The sequence below is a fragment of the Dermacentor andersoni genome, chromosome 10 (genome assembly GCF_023375885.2).
Source record: "Dermacentor andersoni chromosome 10, qqDerAnde1_hic_scaffold, whole genome shotgun sequence".
Taxonomy (NCBI): domain Eukaryota; kingdom Metazoa; phylum Arthropoda; class Arachnida; order Ixodida; family Ixodidae; genus Dermacentor; species Dermacentor andersoni.
In genome coordinates, this window is record NC_092823.1 from 45,077,423 (window position 1) to 45,101,075 (window position 23,653).

Below are 23,653 nucleotides of genomic sequence, written 5' to 3' on the forward strand. Positions count from 1 at the left end.
TTTCACTATCACGATCGGAGAATTCTCACCTAGGGCTGCAGCTTGAACAAACGTTTCGTAAAGGAGGAGGAAATAACTTTATTGTGTGCCCTGCGAGTTGGTGGGGATGGACAAAGGCCCCGCCTAGGCGACGGCCATGAGTTCGTGGGTCCTGGCGACATCCTCGGTCCGCTGGACGGCCCATAGTTGATCCTCGAGGGCGGGGCTGAGCAGCGCGGCCTCCCAGCGCTTGCGAAAGCTGCGGCTAGAGGCCGCGTTCTCGTCATTGTTACATATCCCTCGGCATTCCCGTAATATATGCTCCAGAGTGTCTCTGGATTCACATGTGTTGCATTTGTCCGTTTGAGATGTATCCGGATATATGATGTGCGAGAGCACAGGATTCGAATGCGTCCTAGTTTGTAACCGCTGCCATGCTACATACTGCTTTTTTGTCAATTTCGGATGAGGTCGCGGGAATATGCACCTCTGTAACCCACAGTGTTTTCTGATGTCATTTATAAGACAAAAAATTGTACTTACAGAGTTCAGTGAAATTATCAGATATTGCAGCATTTCATCTTTGGTAGAAAACTGCTTCCGGAAGTAACTGTCAACAATAATGATCAGTTCTAAAGTCACGTTGAGCAGCGGACCTGGAAGTTCATAAAGGAGAGTGATAGAAATGTAGTACAAATGCGCTCAACTTTACGTTGTCAAATAGTGTGAGCGACCTACCTTGTGGTACAGAATTTCGCTGGGATATGTAAGAACTCACAGGTCGGCTGGATGCTTCAGCAAAATGAAAATGGAAATTACAACAGAAAACGGAGAAACGAACAAACGTTTTTTGAAGCACTTACTGTTTGTGTCGTGTTGATATGTTTCGGGGGCAAGGGCGAATAGAACGTGAGGATTATTCCCTGGTCTCATTCCTTCTCGTGAAGACAAAGGCTTTATGCCTTGTTGCGGGCTGATAATACCTTCCTGATGAAGGAATAGAATTTATGTAAAATGCATTATGACTTTGTTGCAACAGAGGCAGCTACGCGAAAAAATTTCCTTATGCACTTGCTAGACTTTCTAAACGTTCTTTTTGAATTGCTGAATAATGCAATATTGTAACGTCGTAGTGACGATGAAGCCTGAACTGTGAGTAACCTAACCCTTTGAAAAGTGAACATGTGCCCGAAAAAAAAAACCAGTCTAGCCCTTAATGATACCGATAGCGGGGATCACTGTGGTCAGTCGTCGAAAGCAGAACTACAGCAACAGTATACCCGAAATTTATTTATTTATTTATTTCTTCATACTGTCAACCCTCTGCTGAGGGTTCTTACAGGGAGGGTTTAAATACAGGCAGACCATATATACAGGTGCATCAAGTGGCAGCGGAATCACAAAAATACATGTTTAACAATTTTTCAAATTCACAAACATCACTGGCTTCTGCCACAAAGCTTGGTATTGCGTCCCAGAGTTCAATCACGGCAGGGAAAAAAGAAAAGCGGAACACATCACTGTGAGCAAAGTATGGACGTAAAACATATTGATGGTTAACACGAGTGCTTCGTTTTCCTGGAAGATGCACATACTCATCTTTGTTGATTTTTAAATGTCCATGTAGTATTCTGTAAAACACTTTCAGACGATTTTTTAGCCTTCGTACTTCTAGTGTTTCCAGTTCACAAGACTGCAACATCAGTGTAACGGATTCTAAACGGCGGTACTTTGAGCATATGAAGCGCGCGGCACGACGTTGAACTTTTTCTAACTTTGTAGTCATTTCTTTCTGATGAGGGCTCCAGATGACTGAGGCGTATTCAAGTAAAGGTCTAACAAAAGTTTTATAAGCCATCAGCTTTACATCTCGCGAAGCTTGACCTAGTTTTTGCCTTAAGAAACCTAATCTCTGATTCGCCTTCGAGCACACATTTTCTATGTGCGTATGCCATGTCAGATTATGCGTAACTGTAACACCTAGATACTTAAACTGGTTAGCACGAACTAACAAATTACCATCGATGTAATAGTTAAAAGGCAGAACGTTTACTTTCTTAGTCATATGTGTGTATGTTGATTTATTGTAGTTTATATTCATACCCCATAATTTACACCATCGGCTGAAATTTTCTAAACAACGACTAATTCTGAGTTGATCCTGAACATTGGTTACGGTAGAATAGATTAGGCAATCATCTGCAAAAAGCTTCATTTTTACCGGTTCTGCAATAACAGAAGAGATATCGTTTATATATATAAGAAATAACAGTGGGCCCAAGACTGACCCCTGAGGAACACCTGAAAGCACTTGGAGTGGACTCGACAGGCTGCCATCTAAACTTACAGTCTGTTTACGATCACTTAAATATTCTTTTATCCATAGCACTAATCTTTCATCGGTACCTATTTCTCTCAGTTTAAAGATCAGCTTATTATGAGGAACCTTATAGAAGGCTTTTGCAAAATCTATACAAATGACGTCAATCTGATGCTTCTCATCTAAGGCGGCAGCGAGATCATGAACTACTTCAATTAATTGTGTAATGGTAGATAGTCCAGTACGGAAGCCATGCTGGTTTGAGTAAAGTAAACTATTCACTTCTAGAAATCGTAAAATATGTTTTGCGATGATGTGCTCCAGAATTTTACAACTGATACATGTGAGTGAAATAGGACGGTAATTATTTACAAGTGTGCGATCACCGCCTTTGTGCACTGGTATAACTACGGCCCTGCGCCAGTCTGTGGGTAGAGAATGCGTATGTAATGATTTCGCGAAAATTATCGTTAAGTAGTATGACATCCATTCAGCATAGCGTTTCAGAAATTCAGGACAAATTCTGTCAGGTCCACTAGATTTTTTTCCATCTAAACTCAGAAGCAATTGGAACACCCCTTCTTGTTTGATTTCTAGATTTCCCATTGGGTAACGTGTTATATATGGTAAATGCTCGTCTGTATTCATGTTTGTATTATTAGTAAACACAGATTGAAAGAAGTAATTAAAATGTTCGGCAATGTCCGCAGACTTTGTTAACTTTATGTTGTCCTTTACGATTTCTTCAATTTTATCCTTCCTACTGCTAAGATATCTCCAGAATTTTTGTGGGGAACTTTTTAGGAACCCTGTCAGTGTTTGTTCAAAGAATTGCTTTTTGGATAGTGTCAGAGTATGCCTCAACTCTGCGCGAAGTCTCGGTATTTCGTCCGAACCTTTTTTCTTTTTACGCAGTCGCTTTAATTTTCTTTTCATGTGAATGATGCCGCGGTTAATCCAAGGTCGGCGTTGTTTAGTCTTTTTTTTTCGAGTTGGCACAAATCGGTCCACACAATGCTCTACTATATCCTTAAATTCATTCCAAAGCTCATCTACAGTTTTTTCCTTTGCATGGTGCTCAAATTGGCCAAACGAAAATTCCAAAAAATCTAATATTGAATTGTCATCAGCACGTTTGTAGTCCTTTACCGTAATTATAGGGGAGCATTTCATACGGGGCACACTGCTAGTAGCCATATTCACTACAATCATTCTGTGATCGGAAATACCTTCCTCAATTGTCAACAAATGATGTTCTATATTATTGGATAGGAACACTAGGTCCAACAATGACCGCGACCTAGAAGTTATTCTTGTGTCCTCTTGAACGATTTGATTTAGATTAAAAGAAAACATTATATCCAGTAGTTTATCAGCGCTGGATGCTTCAGCGCCGCTGCAGAGTAGGTCTTGCCAGTTAATGTGCGGTAAATTGAAGTCTCCGGCCATAATTAACCGCGTGTTCCTATGTACATTGTTGCACAAGAATGTGTTCAATCGGTTTAGGAAGTCAAGCGAAGTCGAAGGTGGCCGATATATTGCACCGACTAGATAAACGACACTTTGAAAGGAAATTCTGCACCAAACTGTTTCAGGGATGTCACTATCAATTAGAGCCGCGTGGACAGAATTCTTTATTATGATACACACCCCTCCTCCACGTGAATCGCGGTCTTTCCTAAACATTTTGTATCCAGGGGGAATAATTGCGTCATCTTGTATCCCACAGTGCAGCCAAGTTTCCGTTATCAAAACCATGCAAGGGCTCTGGGAAAGCAGCAGAAATTCTAGGTCAGTTGTTTTGTTAACTATGCTGCATGCATTTAAAACAAGAAAACGTAGCTATGACGTAGGTGACGAGCCGGGCGTCACCATCGAACTTGTTGAACCGTCTGGGTCAGACGGGCAGCCTGCCACTTCAAACTTTTCTTGCTTTTATATATATTTTATATATATATTTATTATATATCTATCTATATATATATATATATATATATATATATATATATATATATATATATATATATATATATATATATATATATATATATATATATATATATATATACATACATATATATATATATATATATATATTATATATATATATTTTATATATATATATATATATATTTATATATATATATATATTATATATATATATATATTATATATATATATATATTTGTATATATATATATATAAATATATATATATTTATATATATAGACGCTCCCGGTACATTTCCGCCGTCATGTTTGCCGTTGGCGCTGGCGTCTCCTTGATGCTCCGTATAAAGTCCCATTGCAACAACATTGTGGCCGCGACCCATACGCTATACGTGCGAGTGAAATCATGCGTGCGGGCCCATGATTGTGACTCAATCTCGCGCGAGCAAGGAAGGAAGACGGGGAGGAAGCGTACCGTCTTCCGTCGCGCGCGAAGCACTGGGGGCGGCGGAGGGGCGATCTACACCGGCGGCTGCTGCGTATGAAGTGGCCTCGTGCGGCCACGCGGGTGCATTCTTGTAAGCAATCTGCGATGGGGACAAAATGCTCCGAGTTCTGATAGCACCGTGTGCGCTGTAATCACGAGAGACAAAAAAAAAACGAAAGGCAACACGAAAGTGAATTCGCTCGCTCCTGCTGCCGCGCTTCCTCGCGCCAGCGTTTGGACAGCGAATGTTCGTGGTCATCGAGTGAGATGTGTTCAGGTGTGCTTGTGCGCGCATGACACCATGCTTATTAGAGTAAGTGAATGTTTGCAGGTTAATGCGACCGACAAAACTACTATCGTTAATTCATAAAGCTGTGCGATAATTCGCTATCGCAATGGGTGCTTCGCCTGTTGGACGAAGCAGCGACTTTTTTACACGACTCTCATACAATCTAGCGTAATCGATTGTCATGTCACTTGTTCGAGAATTTTCTTTTAATTCGCATTGTACAGCAGTGTGATTAGATAAAACTATTTCGTTATAAAGTCATGCTGTATTTTGTGGAGAGAGAGAGAGAGAGGAAAGGGGAAAGGCAGGGAGGTTAACAAGAGGGGAAGACCCGGTTTGCTACCCTACGCTAGGGAAAGAGGGGAGGGGGAGGTAAAGTGATAACAAAGTAGAGATAAAGAAAGAAAGGAGCACAGACATTCAATCACACTTGGTCACTGTCGACGCACACTGTCACCGCACAGCACAGTAGCACTTGCAGCACTATGAACATATGTTCATGCTACAGCCGCTTGTCCAATTCTGTAGCCCTTAAAAACTGCAACAGTGCCCTCGTCGCCCTCTGCTGCGATGGCTTCTGATGGCGGCATTTTAATATAAGTTCCTCTATTAGAGGTCTTCTTATAATAGTTATAGGCGCATCTTTAGGAGCGTCTTAGAGTTTTCAGAATGTTTAGAGGGGTTAAAACAGTCACTAGAATTAAAAATAAGATGCTGTATGTACACGAATAGCACTCTAAATTAAGTTTTACTTGAAGCATTGCATTTGCACTCGCTAATACAGCCTGAATTGCTCGTAACCTGCAGTGGCAAACGCTAATAAAATTGTGAAGTTATTTAAAGAGAAAATTAAGAATAGTTAGCATTTATGCGGACCCAGGAACAGAACAATAAAAATATGCGGAAGTCTCGAAGGCTCTACATTCCCATAATATTTCGAAGAAAAGGTGTTCAGGAAAATATTATCAGTCAAATTTGAGAAAGCGTAAACGAGACTACTAAACAAAAGTGTTACTTTGGAGTCAATGTCCTGGTGCATTATTCATGGAAAACAAACTCTTTAGAAACTAAAACGTGTATTATAAGCGGTACCAACATGTCCTTGTGCAGGAACATTTGTGTAGGTACATTGTCAATGTAGATACGCTGTTAAAGGGAACATGCAGGCCGCTACATGTTCCCTCTAAAATGCATGCGCGCATGTTTAACATAAATGTTTCTGTGGTAGGTACGGCTGCTTCTAGTACTTTCAGAAGAGCTGGTAATATACTATGCAAATATTTAAAAAAACATCGTCATGTTAAGCGTACATGTCAGCTACAGCAAAACGGTATTTTCCCATATTTGTCATAGAGGGTAAAAAATGTCTCGAAACTGGCGCCATCCTGATAATGGCTCCATGGCTAGAATTTGTTAATTGCAATATCAGCTATGAAGTAATTAGTTAAAAACTGAATGAGTGATTTTTGTTGATTAGTCGATTGTGCATTTTAATTTTTTGTGAAAATAATGTCCGCCTCTTCTAGTTGACCAGATATCGAACTGTAATTGTGCTATCCGCCACATGCAACCATCTAAAATTTTTGAAAGTTTTCGCAGATATACCCGGTACATAAACAATCTTCATTGCAATCGATGCTCAATTTGGGTTGATGACAAAATTTGCGCTGTTTCCCACCGATGTAATTTCTGCCAAAAAGTACCACCTCGCTCTTTTGAATGAGTAAGGGCAGGGTTTGATGGTTTGCATGTTTTTAACCCTCATCTCAATAATGTTAATGGACATCCTAGTTGGGCTCGTAAACAAATGTACCAACTGGATAGCTGTATATTCTACAGCTTGCCTGGGCTCGTATGCAACAGAAAACTGTCCCTGTCGCAATTCACACCAATTGAAAACGTTAGGCCACACTAGCTGAGTCTATCGAGACAGTGTGATGGTTCACCATTAGCTACAGTGTGACAAGAAAACGTGCAGAAACGAAGTGAGCATACAGAAAAGTCACTGCCGACTGAATTTTGTGACAATTTGAGAGTCAGCGCTATGTTCATTTCCCCGGTTGCTGTCTGCTGTGTCCTTGTCTCCATCGCGGTTAATAATAAGTCATTGGCAAATAGCCCGACTTTCTGTTTTTATGTCAATGCGATAAAATAGGCCACTTTATGAACGTTTGAGCTATTAACATGCACTACAGCTATGTTAAAGGCTTCGCCTGTTGTTTCAGAAACACACCACAGTCCGTAGTAAAAAAGTGTTGGCATCTCACCACTTTCAACCCATCGTCGTCCGATACAATCACAGACGCAAGTGCCCGAGAATCGTGATAAAGATTTTCTTCGAGCATTTGGCCGTCCAGCTGGAAAGAGCAAATGAATATTGGTTGGACAAGGAAGTTTATGAATCCACTGAGCGATTATGCTATATTTCTTTTATTACCATTTCGTTAAAATGGTTTTATGATAATCGAACAAAATTTCCTATATTTAATATCGGCTTCGCTATATCCTGAAACTAAGACGCTCAAGAAATTTCTTTCGAATATTCTTATGGGAGTCTATGGGTATGGACACAAGTTCGAAACAATGACAAGGGGGAGACAAGAACCGGATACGGAGAATGTGGGACTGCCGGCTAAATTTCCTTCTAAAAAGGGGTCACCTTTTTCGGCAAAGTGCAATGTGCGCGAATGCAACGCGGATCAAAAGCTGCTTGGATTATATAATATCATTGGCTCAAGGATATCACGCGAGACCCTCTTCTTGTTTGCTTGAGGACGTTTCTCTGGTTGAACTGGGTTGTGCGCACCTAGTCTTCGCCATGAAAAACAAATGATCAGCGGAGGTTAAGTTAGTCGTCTACTCACTTCATCATTCTTTTTTTCTAGTTTGCCGGCCGTACATGCAGAATTATAGGCCTGATAGCGAAGCCTACTGTATTTTCTTCGCGGGGAGAGGGGGAGAAACATGAGGTACCCTTGTAACAGCAGGCATTTTCTCACACACTTCTCGCTCATCCTTTCAGGATTTCCTTTATTGAGGAACCATGATATATTTCTTAACTACTTGTCTCAGTTATCACAGAGGCAAGTATCATTATCTATAGTAATAGTTATATTTAAAATCATTGAAATTAGGTGTATCACTGCGTTCTTGATTTATTAGCAGTCTTTTTTCGGAATCAAACCCTTGTCCTACTCATTTTACGCCATCTTACTTCACTGGGTGGGTGCCAAAGTGTATGCGCACCTCTTTAAGGCCGACATGGGCCAATGGGTATGTGAGGCGCTTCAACGAAAAAGAAAAGGAAGGTTGATAGAGGAGCCCGGTTATTCTACTTGCGTCGTTTAGCTCTTCCATAAATTGCGTGAATTTGTACATGCCGTGAATATGCTTTTTTTTCACCCTACTATTATAACTTTAAACATCACTATATTCATCATCAGAGTCATCATACCAAACAAAACTTATGAAGTACATGCCCGATATAGGAGACCTTGCTAACTGTATTAATTATATTACAGTCACTAATCATCTACGAAAGATGGATGCGATAGTCATTTTTATCCTACAGGGTCAATACGGTTGAAACAAAGATTATGAATTACTATACTTTTGAGTTTGGCTCCTATAATTTAGGAAGGTGTTAATCGGGGACGCATGTTCATGCGCTTAAAGTACATTTTGATGACTTTATATATAGAGTGATGCATTTTATTCAAAATATGCGCTTTTGGAAGCATTTTGCAGCATAAAAAAACAAAATTACGTGGTGCCTACTCTCGCGAAATGGCTTTTAGACACACAACAGAAGGGCACGCAATGTGTTGTTTCAAAAGGTAGTTACAGTTGCCTGTGTGATGTTTCGTTTCAGTGTACTTTGTGTATATGTTGTCACAATAACAAATCTCGAGATTTCTACATTCTCTGCTAAAAAGTATTGCACGCACACGCTTCGATCTTTTCCCTAATGGCGATACTTTAGCACCTATCTTGGAGTCTGTCTTCCTACCTGATTCGCTGCACCAGTTTTTCAGAAGAGCTCATGAAAATAGCCACGACTCTCTTCTGCAGTGGCAAACCACCTTGTGCGAAAATTGATTGCTTCCAATAGAATAAGTTCGTAAACAGGAACTTAGATAACGGATACTGAAAAAAAAACCAGATTGAACCAACTCAGTGGTAAACGAGTTTGTTATGTTATTGTTATGTGTATTAAGTGAATTCTAAGTACTACAGACAATGCAACCGGCTAACTTAGACTTGAACGGTGGGTTTATAAAAGGATCCGTACAATAACCGATAATGTTTACCGTACATTAATAAGTGAAATGAGCAATGACGAAGTCACCCGGTAATTTAGACTTGTACGATAAATTGCGTATATGTACGATGTATTGCGCATAGAAATAACTGCAATGAGCAAGATTTTCATACTCACGTAGTTATGTTCCATAATATCGCCTTGGTACGCCCTTAGCAAAAACTCCTTTCCTAATAAAGAGCTTTTCTGCAGGTTCAGCGTAATGTCTTCAGCTATTCTGATGACCTTGTTTCCATCCTCACTGCGGCTTTCAAGGAGACGCGGGTAAACAACACCTAGAACTCGAGACACTGTAAGAGGGTGAAACAAATCATTACAACGGGTAAACACTTCTTGCATCGGTCCTAACCAAAATTGCAGCAATAGAGACGATTTCTTAAATGGCGCAGGTTTTTCACAATCATCTTGTTGGGTCCTGTCACTTACAATTTCCTTAACATTGATGATCGCGAGTCAAAAAATTTCACCCACGACTGCGATAGGACCTAATGCGAAATTTGAGCGCAGCTCCATGCTTGTATTCATTTCTCAATATATTGGCTGTCGCGGACAATCTGTCTCGTACAGCACATTGTGAACGGAACAAAGTGTGACGCCACTGCCTCGCAAATTGGGAGATCGGGAAAGGCAGCGCGTGGGTGCCGCGAGGGCAAGATTCACAGCCGCCGCCGCAGACAAACCTCTGCCCATGTAGCGCTTTGTTTGCACATATGGTATATTTCATGCCTTTCGAACAGTCGGCGCGCGGGACACGACGGATCCAGAATATTTCAGCCTTGTCTAGTTCTTCTGCGAAAATTGCTGCACCAAGTGGCGTTGGCACCCGATGTCCACGAACCGCAAGTCGAAATGTTCAAGCGATTACGTGCCGATGTTCCTGCAGGGTGCTAAGCTTCCGAAAGTCGATGTTGTCAACTTCGCATGGTATTTGAAGAAAAACGCGCCTTCTCGCCGACTTTAATAAACGCCGCTGGTTCTATAAGCCTTGCTGATCTTGGATGTGCTAACGCTAAATATTCGAAGGGCGCGCTACACCAGCGGCGACGTTTACGGCGAGTTTTATCGCGATAGTAAATATATGGACAACGAAGTGATTTTGGCTGTCGGCGTCGCCGTGAGGTTCGGTATATATTTAGGCATATGTATGACACATGCCGTGCTATAGGCGTGACGTATATGGGGCTTATAGCGCCACGCCGTTCTATCAATAAAGTTGATCTTACCAGGTCTTACGTTGATGACAAAATTGCTCAGCATTTTTAGAATGTCCGCCCACAAACAAATATCATGAAACAAAACACGAACTGGCCATGCGTTTTATCTAAATCTTCTTAGATTTAGACAATAAATGCGTGAAACAATAACAGAGCTCAAGCCTGAGAATTACGCAATTTTATAGGCGCGGCTGTGCACAACCAACAGGACCGGCCCAAGAAAGAGGTTTTAAACATGCCCAATACGGGAAAATAGTGGTAATATCGCTAAGAAAGACATTGGCTATAGTTTTTAACATAAATGAAATAGTCCGATGACAGGAATAAAACATAGGACCTCTAGAACACGACATTTTACAGGGAAGCTCTCTATGGCTAGGATCTGGAAAAAAAATGTGTGCGAGGTGTTGACAAAATCAATGCGCCGGAGCGATGAACGCATTTGCCGAAACGCCAGTCTATGACGGTGCGTGTCGAAGCGTCAGTGATCTGGAATGTTTTGCGCATGCTAAGCGTAAAGGAATTGTTACTTCGCGCGCATTACTCTAGCAGTCGCGGCGATCGCTCTGAATGTTATCTTATTCACCATGTTATGACACATGACCTTCATGGCCATATGGAAAACTTGGGATGGCGGCGCTCCTTCCCTCTCATTGGAAGTCGAAAAGCATAATAAAACGCAACAGTGTAGCTACGAATCGTCGACTTTAGCGTCGTCGACCTTGCACGCCCCGACGGCAAGTGGGTTGTATCCTTCCTGTTTGAACGGCTTGGAATTGAGTGCTACACGGACGTCAATGTGCTGACCGCGCGCCATCGGTCGTGCACGGATTTAACCTTTGCAAGAACGGTCTAGCACAGCAGTACAGTCGATCGCGGTGTACCACAGCGACCACAAAGCTATGGTCACTATGGCAATGAATGAGACAAAGACGATTGCAACCACGAAGCCACGTGTACGTGTCGTTACTCAATGAATATAGCAGTAACCATATAAATCAATATAGTTGTCAGTATAGTCATCCCAATACGGATTCGCTGGTTATTCTTTTTCACAGAGTGGAAGGGCACTCAGTTTTTATTGAGGATAATGCAATTGCCGGTTGCGTTTACTTGAATGGATGCCACTGTAGATACTTGCTTTACACGTTGATATGTTGATATGTTACACGTTGATATAACATGTTGATATTGTACTTATTGCTTCACTTCGATTGTGAAACTGATTTTTACAGGTGCATCCTAGTAAGCAAAGCGAACGGTTTGGCTTCCTATGAACCGGAGCGCCATCCACCGACTTTCCTTTTTTGGTTGGCGGGAATGGCGTAAGCACAGAGAAACCGGATGACAGGTTGGTTAGGCCTCTGCTCTACGTGGAAGAATTCCTTCCCTGTATCTACGTTTATGGTGACTCGTTGACACCGATAGCAAAGGAGGAGTTGCATCAGCAGTGATTTGTCTCTCTTTGTCAAGGCTGTCATTGAGGAATGGGAAGCCTTGAGAGGGCGACAAAGCCTCTAACACTACCCTGAGCTTTTCCGGCAACGACTACTCTGTCACAACTGCCTGGTGTGGCTCATACTTGATGTCCCAATAACACGATAATACTGGGTACCACTTCTGCGCGGTCCAGCAGTAAGTATTGATCCACTACGTCTCATTTATTGATGATATCTGCACCAGCGTATCACGGTTGTTGACACGTAGCTTTCTGCCTTCCTTTCATGGCACCGTAAGAACGTACTTGCCGGTGTACTTCGTGGTTGTTCCTGGGAAGCAAACAAAACGCTGGTGTGAGAAAGGCTCAGTACATTGCGACATGTCAATTCCTTCCCTTTGTCAGAAGAAACCCAGTTTCCGTGGTGTTGCTCCGTCGTCACTAATCGTTTCCACTCACAGAACGCACAGTATTATGGCCATAGTGCAAATGGCCCCATGCCGCAAAAAACAAAGATCTGATATCGGCGTCATACGTCGCATGGAGAAAAATCATTTCGAACCCCAACCATGCAGCCCCTCCGCGTGGCACAGAGACGTCACTGAACTTATTGAACTCCTCAAAGTAACAGGCGCCAGAAACATCGCAAAGTACAATCTAAGCACAACCTACAGACACAAAAGCATGTGAATGTAATTTCAATATACGAGAAAACATAGCTCTGGTACGCGGACGCTCGAACACTAACCACTTTTCCAGCTTTTGTAGCATTCATAGAGCGGCCATGGCCTACTCATGACCTTTGGTGGGAGAAAGCAAGAGGTAGTAACAGCGCATTTTAATGAGAAGTCAAGTAATGTAGGGAATGTCGCGTGAGCGCGCAGGCTTTCGCCTTCGTCTTCTTCAGCGTATGCTAAAGTGACCGTCGACTTCTCTTGCTCTACATTTCAGAAAGCCGGGTCGCTCCACTGCAAGAACTATGCCTAACACAATGGCGACTCCAGGCGGCCAACACAAAACATGTCAATGTGTCCGGACAAGTGGACCCAGCACGACAACTGCGGACCCAGCTGGACGTCCACGTTGACTTCACGGGCTGAGCTGTTTAGGAATATGTTTCGTCCATCTTTCTCCCCAAAGACAATGCACAAATGTTCTACGCGCTTTGTAGACCCCCGCTCTCGAGGCAGAAAAGGTGTATTCAGTAGTTATCCTAGAAACCACTACATTAAGAAACTAGCAACATTGCGTGTATATCATCCGTACCAACGTTTCAGTTCACTTGAAATATAACCTAACTGACCTATTCAGTTTGTGCAGGAAACTAGAAAAACATAAATGCGCATATCACCATAGTACTTTCACTTCACTTCCCCCTTCGCCAGTGCAGAGTAGCAGACTAGAACGCACAAGCTAAGCTCGACCGCTTTGTCTTTCCTCTGAATAAGATATATCTACCTTGAACGATCCATTGGAGAGGGATTTCTAATTAATCCAGTTCCCACTATACATCCGCGCTATTTAATATTTGGCCACCTCCTACCCATTATTTGCCGGCTATCTGGATGAAAACAATAGAACGCGCACCCAAGTACGGTTCAACCAGGGAAACGGACAGTCTGAGTGTTACATATCGAGTGTTATAGTATTAAGCTATAAAGCCAAAAAAGCTTTATCAACCAACGAAATTTACCTTTCCCCGCCCATAAAAGTTAACACAGATGAGAAAGAACTCGCTGCAAGGATTACAGCGCCCAGGACATCGTGAAAACCTACGCAATTTCAAGCCCCTCTATTCGCAATAGGAACTACTCTGTAAAAAATAAACTCCAGCAGCAAAAGCTGCAGCCGGAAAGCTAAGCAATAAAATTCACCACCAGACACTGGGGCGAAAAGATCAGCCACCTCGTTTTAAGGCTGTGCCACGGAAGCTTGAAGATTCATACAACTAAAGAAATCGTCAGTGCATGACAATTCTCTCGTCAGCGCTTCAATATCGTTTCCCATTTACACAACAGTTATACATGGTCCCGTCATTCGATGGATTACATTGTGATCACCGCACGAAAATAGTCGTGAGGATAAGGAATATTGCCTTGGCTTAGCAAATGTGGTAACTTCTGGCCGTACAATATATGAAAGCATAGTCAATTCAATTAAATAACTTACATTTGCCGCCAATCGTCAAGTACGGAAGACAAAATAAGCAAACTAATAAGACCTCTGGGGGCAACACTGCCCATCGCAACAAAGGCAATGATATATGTGATTTAGTTTGTTTAGTAGACGATAGTAAATTTATTAGGTCACGTGCGTCATGAGCCAAACATTAAAGAACCCTACAGGAGAAAAAACACTGGACGTCATTCTGTACTCTACGTCAAGCTTCGCATTTTATGACATTTAAGAACAGAGCGTCATTCGACTTCGCGAGTGCTGGTTACTGCACGTACAATTCCGCTAAAATAGCGCAGCAGATTAAGTATAAAATAAAGCGAAAAAATTCGAGCGCGCCGAAGCACTTCTTGAGAGTTGTTAATGCGAAAGCATGAATGTCCAATTGAACGCCGCTGAACGGTCCTTCGAGTCATGAACTGTTCGTGGGCAAGCCAGCACGTTGAGTCGTTTGGTCAACGTCTCCTAGATAGCACAAGTGCGATGCACTTCCATCCACGACGTCATGCTACCTTCCTCGACTGCCATAGAAAAGGGACGCTTCCGATTAAGCCGCGGCGATTTTGACGTTACCGCTTTCGCCAATGCCCGGCGCGGCAATGAAAATTTCAATCCAAGTAGCATGATTTCATACGGCAGAGTACACAGGCTTGCTATCTAGGTGGCGCTGGTTTAACCCACTATGCGAGACATTTGGTTTCCGGGCGTGGTTTCGTAGGTTCGAAACTCACTACCGCCAATGTCTTTCCTTTGTAACTGTTTCTTTTATATGCATTAATTTATTTACAGCAATTACCGAGGTGAAATGAGAACGTAGGCAAAGGCTTCCGCGGACAATGAACGCGCTGATAACACATGCTTTCGAGAGTGAGGGTGACGCAGCGTTGCGACGCTATCCTCTCCTCTGACGGACGACATGGCACGCCAGCGTCGCAGCAGGTGTCCCCTCTGGTCCGCTATGCTCCGTCGAGGCGCACACGTGACCTGGAATCACAGCCAATGGCAATTCAGGTGCCGTTTCGCTGCCACAGACGCTGGCTTTTTGCTCAATGGACGAATTCATGCTATCGCATCAATATTGCTTATATTGCATGGACTTGTCGCCGAATTTCAATGGGCCCCGCAACCTTTTTTTTATCAATGTCGGGCAAAGAATTTCATAAGGAGGGATACAACTTTTGAAATAGTTAGCAGCAATAAGAATATTTCGATCTGTTTCAAGAGGAATGGAGATTGCGCTCACCAATGACTTACAGTGCGGAGGCTACGGCCCGCAAAGCTCCACCCACTGAAAGTTAGTCTTGAAATCTTCCCGTAGACGCCACTGTTTTCCATTTTGTCAACTACGACACGCTAAACTAAACTGAGAGGCTGCAGCCAAACAAACCCTCCCGAAGAAGCTCCTCTTCTGATAACCCCTGGTGTCCATTATGTCACACTCGCCACCTTTGCAACGAGCAACTGCCACAATGACGTCGGTCTTTCGCGTTCGCCAAATTCTTCGCAATGTGGTTCATTCAGCCTGCAGTGTTTCCCTGCACACTGCGCTGCACGCCAAAGAATATCGGAAGCACAAAAGAGAACTTTTGCGTAGACGCTCCGAACAGGCTGGTATTTCGTAATTTTTGTGTTACTTCATGTATCATGAACATCTCTACAGTTGCACACACTTTTATGCGCGTTGATAGAGTCAATATTTATAGTGACGTTTTCAAACATCTGACTCACAGTACTGTAAGGTCGTAATTACGTCATGTTTTGTTTAAATGGCGGGGGTTTGACGGAGCCGTAGGGAAGCGTGACAGGTTTCTAGAGAGACACTGCCCTTTCTCCGCTGCATTGTGTTCACTGATGCTTGGCTGAACTGTTCTCGGAAGCATTTTCTCGCGTCTAGTGTGATCTGTTTACTTTGCTCAAATTATGTTAGAGAGCTCCGTTAATATTTCTTTCTTCAGTGAGATTTCAGTGCACCTAGAAGCACCAGTATTTCTCCTACACTGGAGTGCTTAAGTTTATTTTTTTTGTATCAACCATGAGTCATCGCATCTTAGAGTGGTGTTTAGTTAGGGCTTCATTATATTGCCTAGATCACGTGATTTCTCTTGTCCTTCTGGCTGCGTATAGCAAAGGCATGGCATGAAGGAATTGTTACATAGCCGTCATTAATTATGCTGATCAGCCAGAGAACATCTCAAAAGACGTATCCTTTCGGGCCCGTGTACATCGCATAGCTTTAGCTACACAGTTCGCCTAGCGAGCGGCACCGAGTTTGGATAAATGTGCAATGAAAGAGTTTCTGCTGCAGCTGCTCTTACCAGAAGAAGAAGTTCCAAGCACGGTTAATTTCTTGCAGCCCCCACAGGGGAATAGCCTTCCCGAGCTCTCTAAAGTGTGTGTTTTCAAATACATCGCTAACATGGTTGGTCATGCCAAACATGTCCAGATTGCAAGCTATCAAATACAGTTTTTCAATTATGAGCTCTACCACTGTGTGTACATTGCCCGCCTCTGCAGACAACATATTGATGATTTCTGTTTCCATTCATGTTCTTTCATGTCGCTTTGTGGGGCGTGAAATTTTTTCCTGCCATTATGAAATCACAAACTCCTCGATGGTCCGGACGACGGCGGCCGAGGTACGGGAACAGGCTGCGATAGCTTTGGCCCTGCTGGATGACCCATGGTAATCTGGTTCCCCGCTCACATGGTACAGATCAAGGGCACCCCATCCAAACCTAACGAATCGGCACACAGAGCTGCGCGAGGAGTCGTCGACCGCGTAGCTACCGGGTCGCGCGGCGCTGAGGTACCGGACATTAGGGATCCCCCCGCCTTGTACAAAGAACTCACAAAGTTATTTTATCTGGGGAGGCTGAAGCTGAACTTTCTTTCTCGCAGTTGAAGAAAAATTTGGCCTGGTCCGGGACGACTTTTTCTTCGAGGAATCCGTATGGGTTTTCTTTGTAGCAAACGGGTGGGTGTCAGATTTTCCCTTTATTAATTACTTCTCTCCACCATGCGGGTTTCCGCAGAACTATTGCGTTTAAACAGAAGAACTTTTGTGAGAGTTGATTTTAAATTCATTTTTGTGTGCCCACTTGGACACCTTGTTCAAAACATGCTGTACCTATCTGCCTCCTGCACACTGCGAGGTTACAGGATTCAAAACCTATTTGAATGTCGCCGGCGTAGAAGGAGTAATAAATGGCCGATGGTAATGAAGCATGAAGTTTGGTCATCTTAACGATAAAGAATGAGCAGCTGAGCACGCCTGCCTGGGGTACACCGGCTTCCTGTACGAATGGACGTGACAGTGCATTGGCGATTTTTACTCGGTAGGTACGCTTGGACAAATGCCTTTCTATTAGGTTTAGCATATTGCCACGGATGCCCATTTCGGACAAGTCTCTCAAGATTTCGTAGTGCCACGTTGGGTCGTACGCCTTCTCCATATTGAGGAATATGGATAAGGAAAACTGTTTGTATACAAATGCGTCGCGGATATTTCCTTCAATACGTACAATATGATCGGTTGGGGATCGCCCTTCTCTCAAACCACACTGATAGGGATCAAGCATTTTGCTCAGTTCAAGGAAATGGATGAATCGCCGATTAATCATTTTTTAAATACCTTACAAAGGCAACTTGTGAGGCATATCGCGCGGTAACTTGCCACAGAGGAAGCGTCGTTGTCTTGTTTCAAAACAGGGACCACAATGCCTTCTTTCCATGCGGTTGGAAGGTATGCAATAGCCCAAGTTGTGTTGAAAAGTGCGAGTAATGTAACTTGTGTGTCAGTGTGCAAGTTCTTGATCATTTCGTACATAACTCTTCAGATCCTGGTACCGAGCTCTTGCATGCGATCAAGGCGGCTCTTAACTCGGCAATACTAAAAGGACGGCTATAGGGTTCATTCTGTCGGCATTTACGTATGAGTGACTTGCATTCTTCTATTTGTTTATAATTGAGAAAGAATTGTGAATAATGAGTTGAGCTTGACACGCTCTCAATGTGCTCCCCAAGTGAGTCTGCCTGGTCTTCCAAGGTATCGCCCTGAGTGTTTACCAAAGGGAGTGAATATGTCTGTCGCCCTCTTACCTTATTAACCCTGTTCCAGACTGTGGCCTCATCTGTATAGGAGTTGATACTCGATAAAACTTCTACCATCTCTCTCTTCTGGCCTGTCGGCGCGTTCTCCTGCCCTGGAAGTTTACCTTTTTGAGGTAATAAGATCCTCCGCAGCGAGAAAAGCGCATAGCAACCCACACGCTTTGTTCTGTTTCCTACTAGCGTTCCTACATTCTTCGTTCTACCACGGGATACGCCGTTTGCATGCCACAGTACTTCACATATGCATTTAGAAGCGCCATCTATTATTAGGGCTGTAAAATACTCCAGAGCAGCATCAATTCTTAAAGAAGACATATCATCCCATGAGATACTAGTAAGAGTTCGGAATTTCTTGCAACCGACTGTATCAACCTTCCACCGAGGTGCCTGTGGCGGATATTTGATTTCTTTGGATGTTCTCATCAGTATGGAGAAGTGGTCGCTTCCGTAATGATTTTTGGTAACTTCCCATTCAAGTTCAGGAAACATAGACGGGAAAACTATGCTAAGATCAATTGAAGAAAATGCTGTGTTTGCGAGGCAGTAATATGTGGGTTCCTTCTTATTCACCATAGATGCACCAGAGGAGAAAAGAAACAGTCCAACAAGACGACCTCGCGCATCCATACGAGAGTCGCCCCACAGGCGGTTGCGTGCTCGTCAAGAACGGTATAATCGTCAAGAACGGCATATGGTTCTGGCAATTCATGTATAAAAGACACAAATTCATGTTTGTGTAATTGGTAATTTGGGGATATGTCAAGCGAGCAAATGGTGATAACTTTGTTTAGGAGAACAACTCGAACCGCCACTGCAGGGGCCTTTCCTGCTGTAATCGTTCACACGCTATGCTTTTATGAATTACCATGGCATCACCACCTGATGATTCAAAATAATCATCTCGATCTTTACTAAACGTAACATACTGTCGGATAAATATTGTATGTTTCGATTTTAAGTGAGTTTCCTGTGTACACAGCGCTTCTGGATTGTGTTCGTGAATAAGTTCTTGCAAATCATTGAAGTTTCTAAGGAGGCCTCTGACGTTCCATTGTAAAATTTGTTTTTCCATACTGAAAGTAAATTGGTGCTGCGTGTACAAAAACGGAGTGTTGCCTTAGATTACAGATCTCTTTCTAGGCCCTGTAACGCGGGTTTTGTCCTTTCTGGACCGGTCTAGGGAGCCTCGCCGCTCCTTAGGCGCTCAATGCGCCGTCAGGGTAGGTGTAGTGTTCATTGCCTCTTGTGAGGTACCGGACACGCGTTCTTGCGATCGGGAAGTTCCGCGAGAGTCTCGCCTCGGAGGACCAGACCCCTGAGCCCACTAGCCCGGAAGTCGGTGAAGCTGCCTTTGGGTCTGAGCTGCGCCGGCTGTTGCCGGCGTTGCAAAGGGCCGGGGAAGTTGAGGCAGCCTTGACTGCGTCCATCTTGGAGACAGCTGGCGGTCCTGCGAGATCGCTACGCGTAGCGCAGATTGCCACCGCGACCTTTCGTGGGGCCGGCTACCCTAGGGTAGCCTAGCCTGTTTGCTAGTTGGGTGGAGTAGGCTTGACTACTTCCACCCCGGGGGCAGGACCCACAAGTGACAGCTCCCTGCGCGCGGGCTGGGCACTTGGCGGTGACCACTACGACGCTACCCCCCGGCGTTCCGCATCAGTATAATGTGTGCTGTGGAAACGTGAGCCCCTCTTACGGGCTTCCTTAAAAGAAATATTTGCTTTGACTTTTAGGGTGATTATTCCTTTTTCTTTCTTCCAGTTCGGACAGGAACGTGAGTATGTTGGGTGGTCACCACTGCAGTTCACACGGTGAGATGTGCCACTACAATTGTCGGAAGGGTGGCCCTGAACTCCACACTTTGCGCAGGTTATTTTACCACGACAGCTCTGCAAGCCATGGACGAATCTTTGCCATTAGAAGCACCGCAAAGGGTAGGCGATATATGGTCGGACATTTAACCTAATGTATCCTGTTTCAATGGTTTCTGGCACAACGCTAGATACAAATGTTAGGATAAGGTGTTTGGTGGGTATTTCTTTGTTGTCCCGTCTAATGATAATATGTTTTACATTGGTGACATTTTTATCTGTCTACCCTTCCAGGAGTTCAGCTATTGACAATTCTGGGCGGTCTGCCTCTGACACGACTCCGCGTGAGCAATTCATAGGTCGGTGTGGTGTAACACAAACTGGAATGTTATCAGATGTCACTAGACTGCCTAGCTTCACGTACTGTAGTTTCTGATGAATCTCAAGAAGAAGGACTCCACTTACCAGTTTCGTCACTTTATAACCTGACCCTAAGGCTTCGGTCAAAGAAATCGCAAACTATGTACGGTGTAATGAATCTGGCCTGTTTTTCAGAGCTCTCACTGTGTACATGGTATTTTGGATAGGCCTCTTTTGTTCGGTTGAAGCATGTGCTTAAGTCATCGGTACGTTCCCTCTTCTGAGCGTGACGATCAAGCATGCGGGGAAATGCGAGTGTTCCCATAGTACTTCGGTTTCTATTCGGCAGCAATAGCAGCCACCCAAGATGGTGCCCAACTTGGGGAAGCTGCAGCACTTGACGCGTAAGGCTGCAGGCGCCAACCGTAGATTTCCACTATAACCTAATATATTATACCCAAGGGATGGCACATGCACAATGTTAACCCAAGCTTCCTAGGAAAATTAGGAAGTGACGGAAATGGAGATGTGTTAGGACAGTAAAAGAAAGGAGATAGGAAAGAGAAAGATTGAAGAGGGGGACAGGAAAAGATGACTGCCGATTTCCTCCAGGTGGGTCACCCTGGAGGTGCGGGCTGCGTGACGCAGAGGCCAAAGAGGAGTGTTGCCTCCGCCGGGGCGCTGGGAAGGTCTAAACACCCGGCATTGGCTCGGATCGCCTTTTCCCCGGACACGGCTTTGACGCGCACGGTTAGACGCGGGAGGGGGTCCATCCCTCGTGTGCTCGGATGCGTGGTGTCACAACAGACGAAATAATATCATAATCTTCATAAACTTTGGGCTCTACTGCATCCAATATCTGTTGTCATGTATGAGTGCACTAAACACAGAATCTTACCTCTACCTTTTCTTATTCTTTTCTCTACCACATTTAAATCACGAATATTATATTAGAACTCCCGCTATGTGGCCGAGTACGGCCAGTAAGACTGCCACTCAAGTAGGCCGGACAGTACCCTTTACTGCATACAAGTAATTTGAAAATTTATTTCACTTGGTTAATATAAGGACTTCGTTACATTATTTCCTCTCAAAAAATATTTATCTTGTAGGTTCCATTGCAGAAGTATTTGTAATCTTTCTAATCCATGTAATACACCCGCACTGCATAATATTTTCCCGCTGCCAACCCTTGATTTGCCGCCAATATATATGAAAAAAAAGAACGCGCACCCAGGCATAGTTCAACCAAAGAAACGGACAGTCTGAGTGTTCCCTATCTACGCAGAGATAACACGAATATTAAGCTACTAGGCCAAAAGCAATTTATTAATCGACAAAATTTACGTTTCTCTGTCAATGACTTCAAACACAGTCGTGAAAGAACTCACTGCATAGATTACAGCTCCCACGACATCATAAAAACGCGCGTAAAGCGCTTTCAAGCCCGTCTATTTGCACTGCGAACTCCTCTGTAAAAAATAAACTCCAATTGCTGAAGCTGCAACCGGAAGGCTAAACCCCCACTTTCCTAACAGGCACAGGGCGAAGTCTTCAGCCACCTCGTTATGCTGCTATTCCAAGGAAGCTTGAAGCTCCATTCATCTAAATACATTGCCAGTGCGTAGCCATTCTTTTGGGAGCGCTTCAAGATTGTTTTCAGACCAATACATGGTCCCGCCTTTCGACGGATTACATTGTGATCGCCGCACGGAAAGAGCATCATGTGAATCAGGAACATTGCCTTGGCTTAGCAAATTTGCTTAATTTCTGGCCATACATTACATCTATAAAAGTACAATCAATTCAGTTAAAGTAACTTACATTTGCCGCCATTCGTCAAGTACGGAAGAAAAATTAAGCAAACTAACAAGACCTCTTGAGGCAACACTGCCCGCCGCAACAAAGGGAATGCCATATGTTTGCCAATCTAGAAGAACAATCTCACTCATGAAAGAGCAACACCAAACCACTTGGCATAGACTGCAGCAAGACAACTTTTTTTCTCGTGAAGGGAATAATCGAGGGAAGCACTGGCTTCTTTCTGCTATTTATTGCTTTTTGAGGTGCTGCGATTTGGTTTTCTTTTACTAGCACGGTAACAAATCTGTTAGGTCAAACGTGTCATCAGCCAAACTTTAGAGAATCATACGGAGAAAAAAAGACTCAATGCTGTTCTCTACTCTACGTCAAACTTTGCATTTTATAACATTTAATAACAGAGATCATTCGACTTCTACGCGAATGCTGGTTACTGCGCGTAAAATGCTGCTAAAATAGCGCAGCAGATTAAGCATTAAATGAAGCAAAAGAATTTGAGGGCACCTAAGTACTTCTCGAGGGCTGTGAATGAGAAAGCTTGAATGTCCAATTGAACGCCGCCGAGGGGTCCTTCGAGTTATGAACTGTTCGTGGGCAAGCGAGCACATTGAGACGCTTGGTCAACGCCTCCTAGATATCACAAGGACGGTGCACTTCGATTCTTGACGTCATGCTGCCTTTCTGGACTGCCATAAAACAAGGACGCTCACGAGTAAGCCGCGGGGATTTTGACGTTACCGATTTCGTCATGGCGGGCACGGCAACGAAAATTTCGATCCAAGTAGCAGGATTGCATAAGGCAGAGTACACAGGCTTGCTATCTAGGAGGCGCTGGTTCAACCCAGTGTGCGAGACATTCGGTTTCCTAGCGTGGTTTGGTAGGTTTGAAACTCACTACCGCCAACGTCTTTCCTTTGTAATTTATTTTGTTTTTATGCATTTATTTCTTTATAGAAATTACCGAGGCAAAATTAGAATGCAAGCGAGAATTTGCGCGGACAAGCGACGCGCCGATAACACGTGCTTTCGAGAGTGAGGGTGACGTGGCGTTGCAACGCTGCCCTCTCCTCTCACGCACGACATGACACGTCAGCGTGGCAGCAGGTGCCCCCCTTCACCCGCTCTACTCTCTCAAGGCGCTCACGTGACATGGCATCGCAGCCAATGACAATTCAGGTGCTGTTTTGCTGCCACAGACGCCGGTGTTTTGGCTTCATGAACTACATGCTATCGCATCAATATTTCAAATATTGCACGGATTTGTCGCCCACTTTGAATGGGCCCCGCAACAATTTTTATCAATGTCATGCAAAGAATTTCCCAAGGAAGAATACAGTTTTTGAAATATTTCGCAGCAATGAAAATGTTTCGATCTGTTTCAA

The 23,653-nt window shown here is 43.7% G+C and overlaps 1 protein-coding gene across 1 annotated transcript in view; it reads right to left on the reverse strand.

Annotated features, from left to right (window-relative positions):
- Positions 1–22,448, reverse strand: part of LOC126543108 (venom metalloproteinase BumaMPs1-like) — a 42,650-nt gene extending 20,202 nt beyond the window's left edge. The window contains exons 1-6 of the mRNA XM_050190248.3: positions 22,275–22,448; positions 9,463–9,635; positions 7,292–7,381; positions 843–966; positions 718–771; positions 523–635 (exon numbers count right to left, since the gene is read on the reverse strand). Coding sequence (XP_050046205.2) covers positions 523–635; positions 718–771; positions 843–966; positions 7,292–7,381; positions 9,463–9,635; positions 22,275–22,368 — 648 coding nt within the window. The 5' untranslated portion in view covers positions 22,369–22,448. The remainder of the gene's footprint in view (positions 1–522; positions 636–717; positions 772–842; positions 967–7,291; positions 7,382–9,462; positions 9,636–22,274) is intronic.
- Between the last annotated feature and the right edge of the window lie 1,205 nt (positions 22,449–23,653).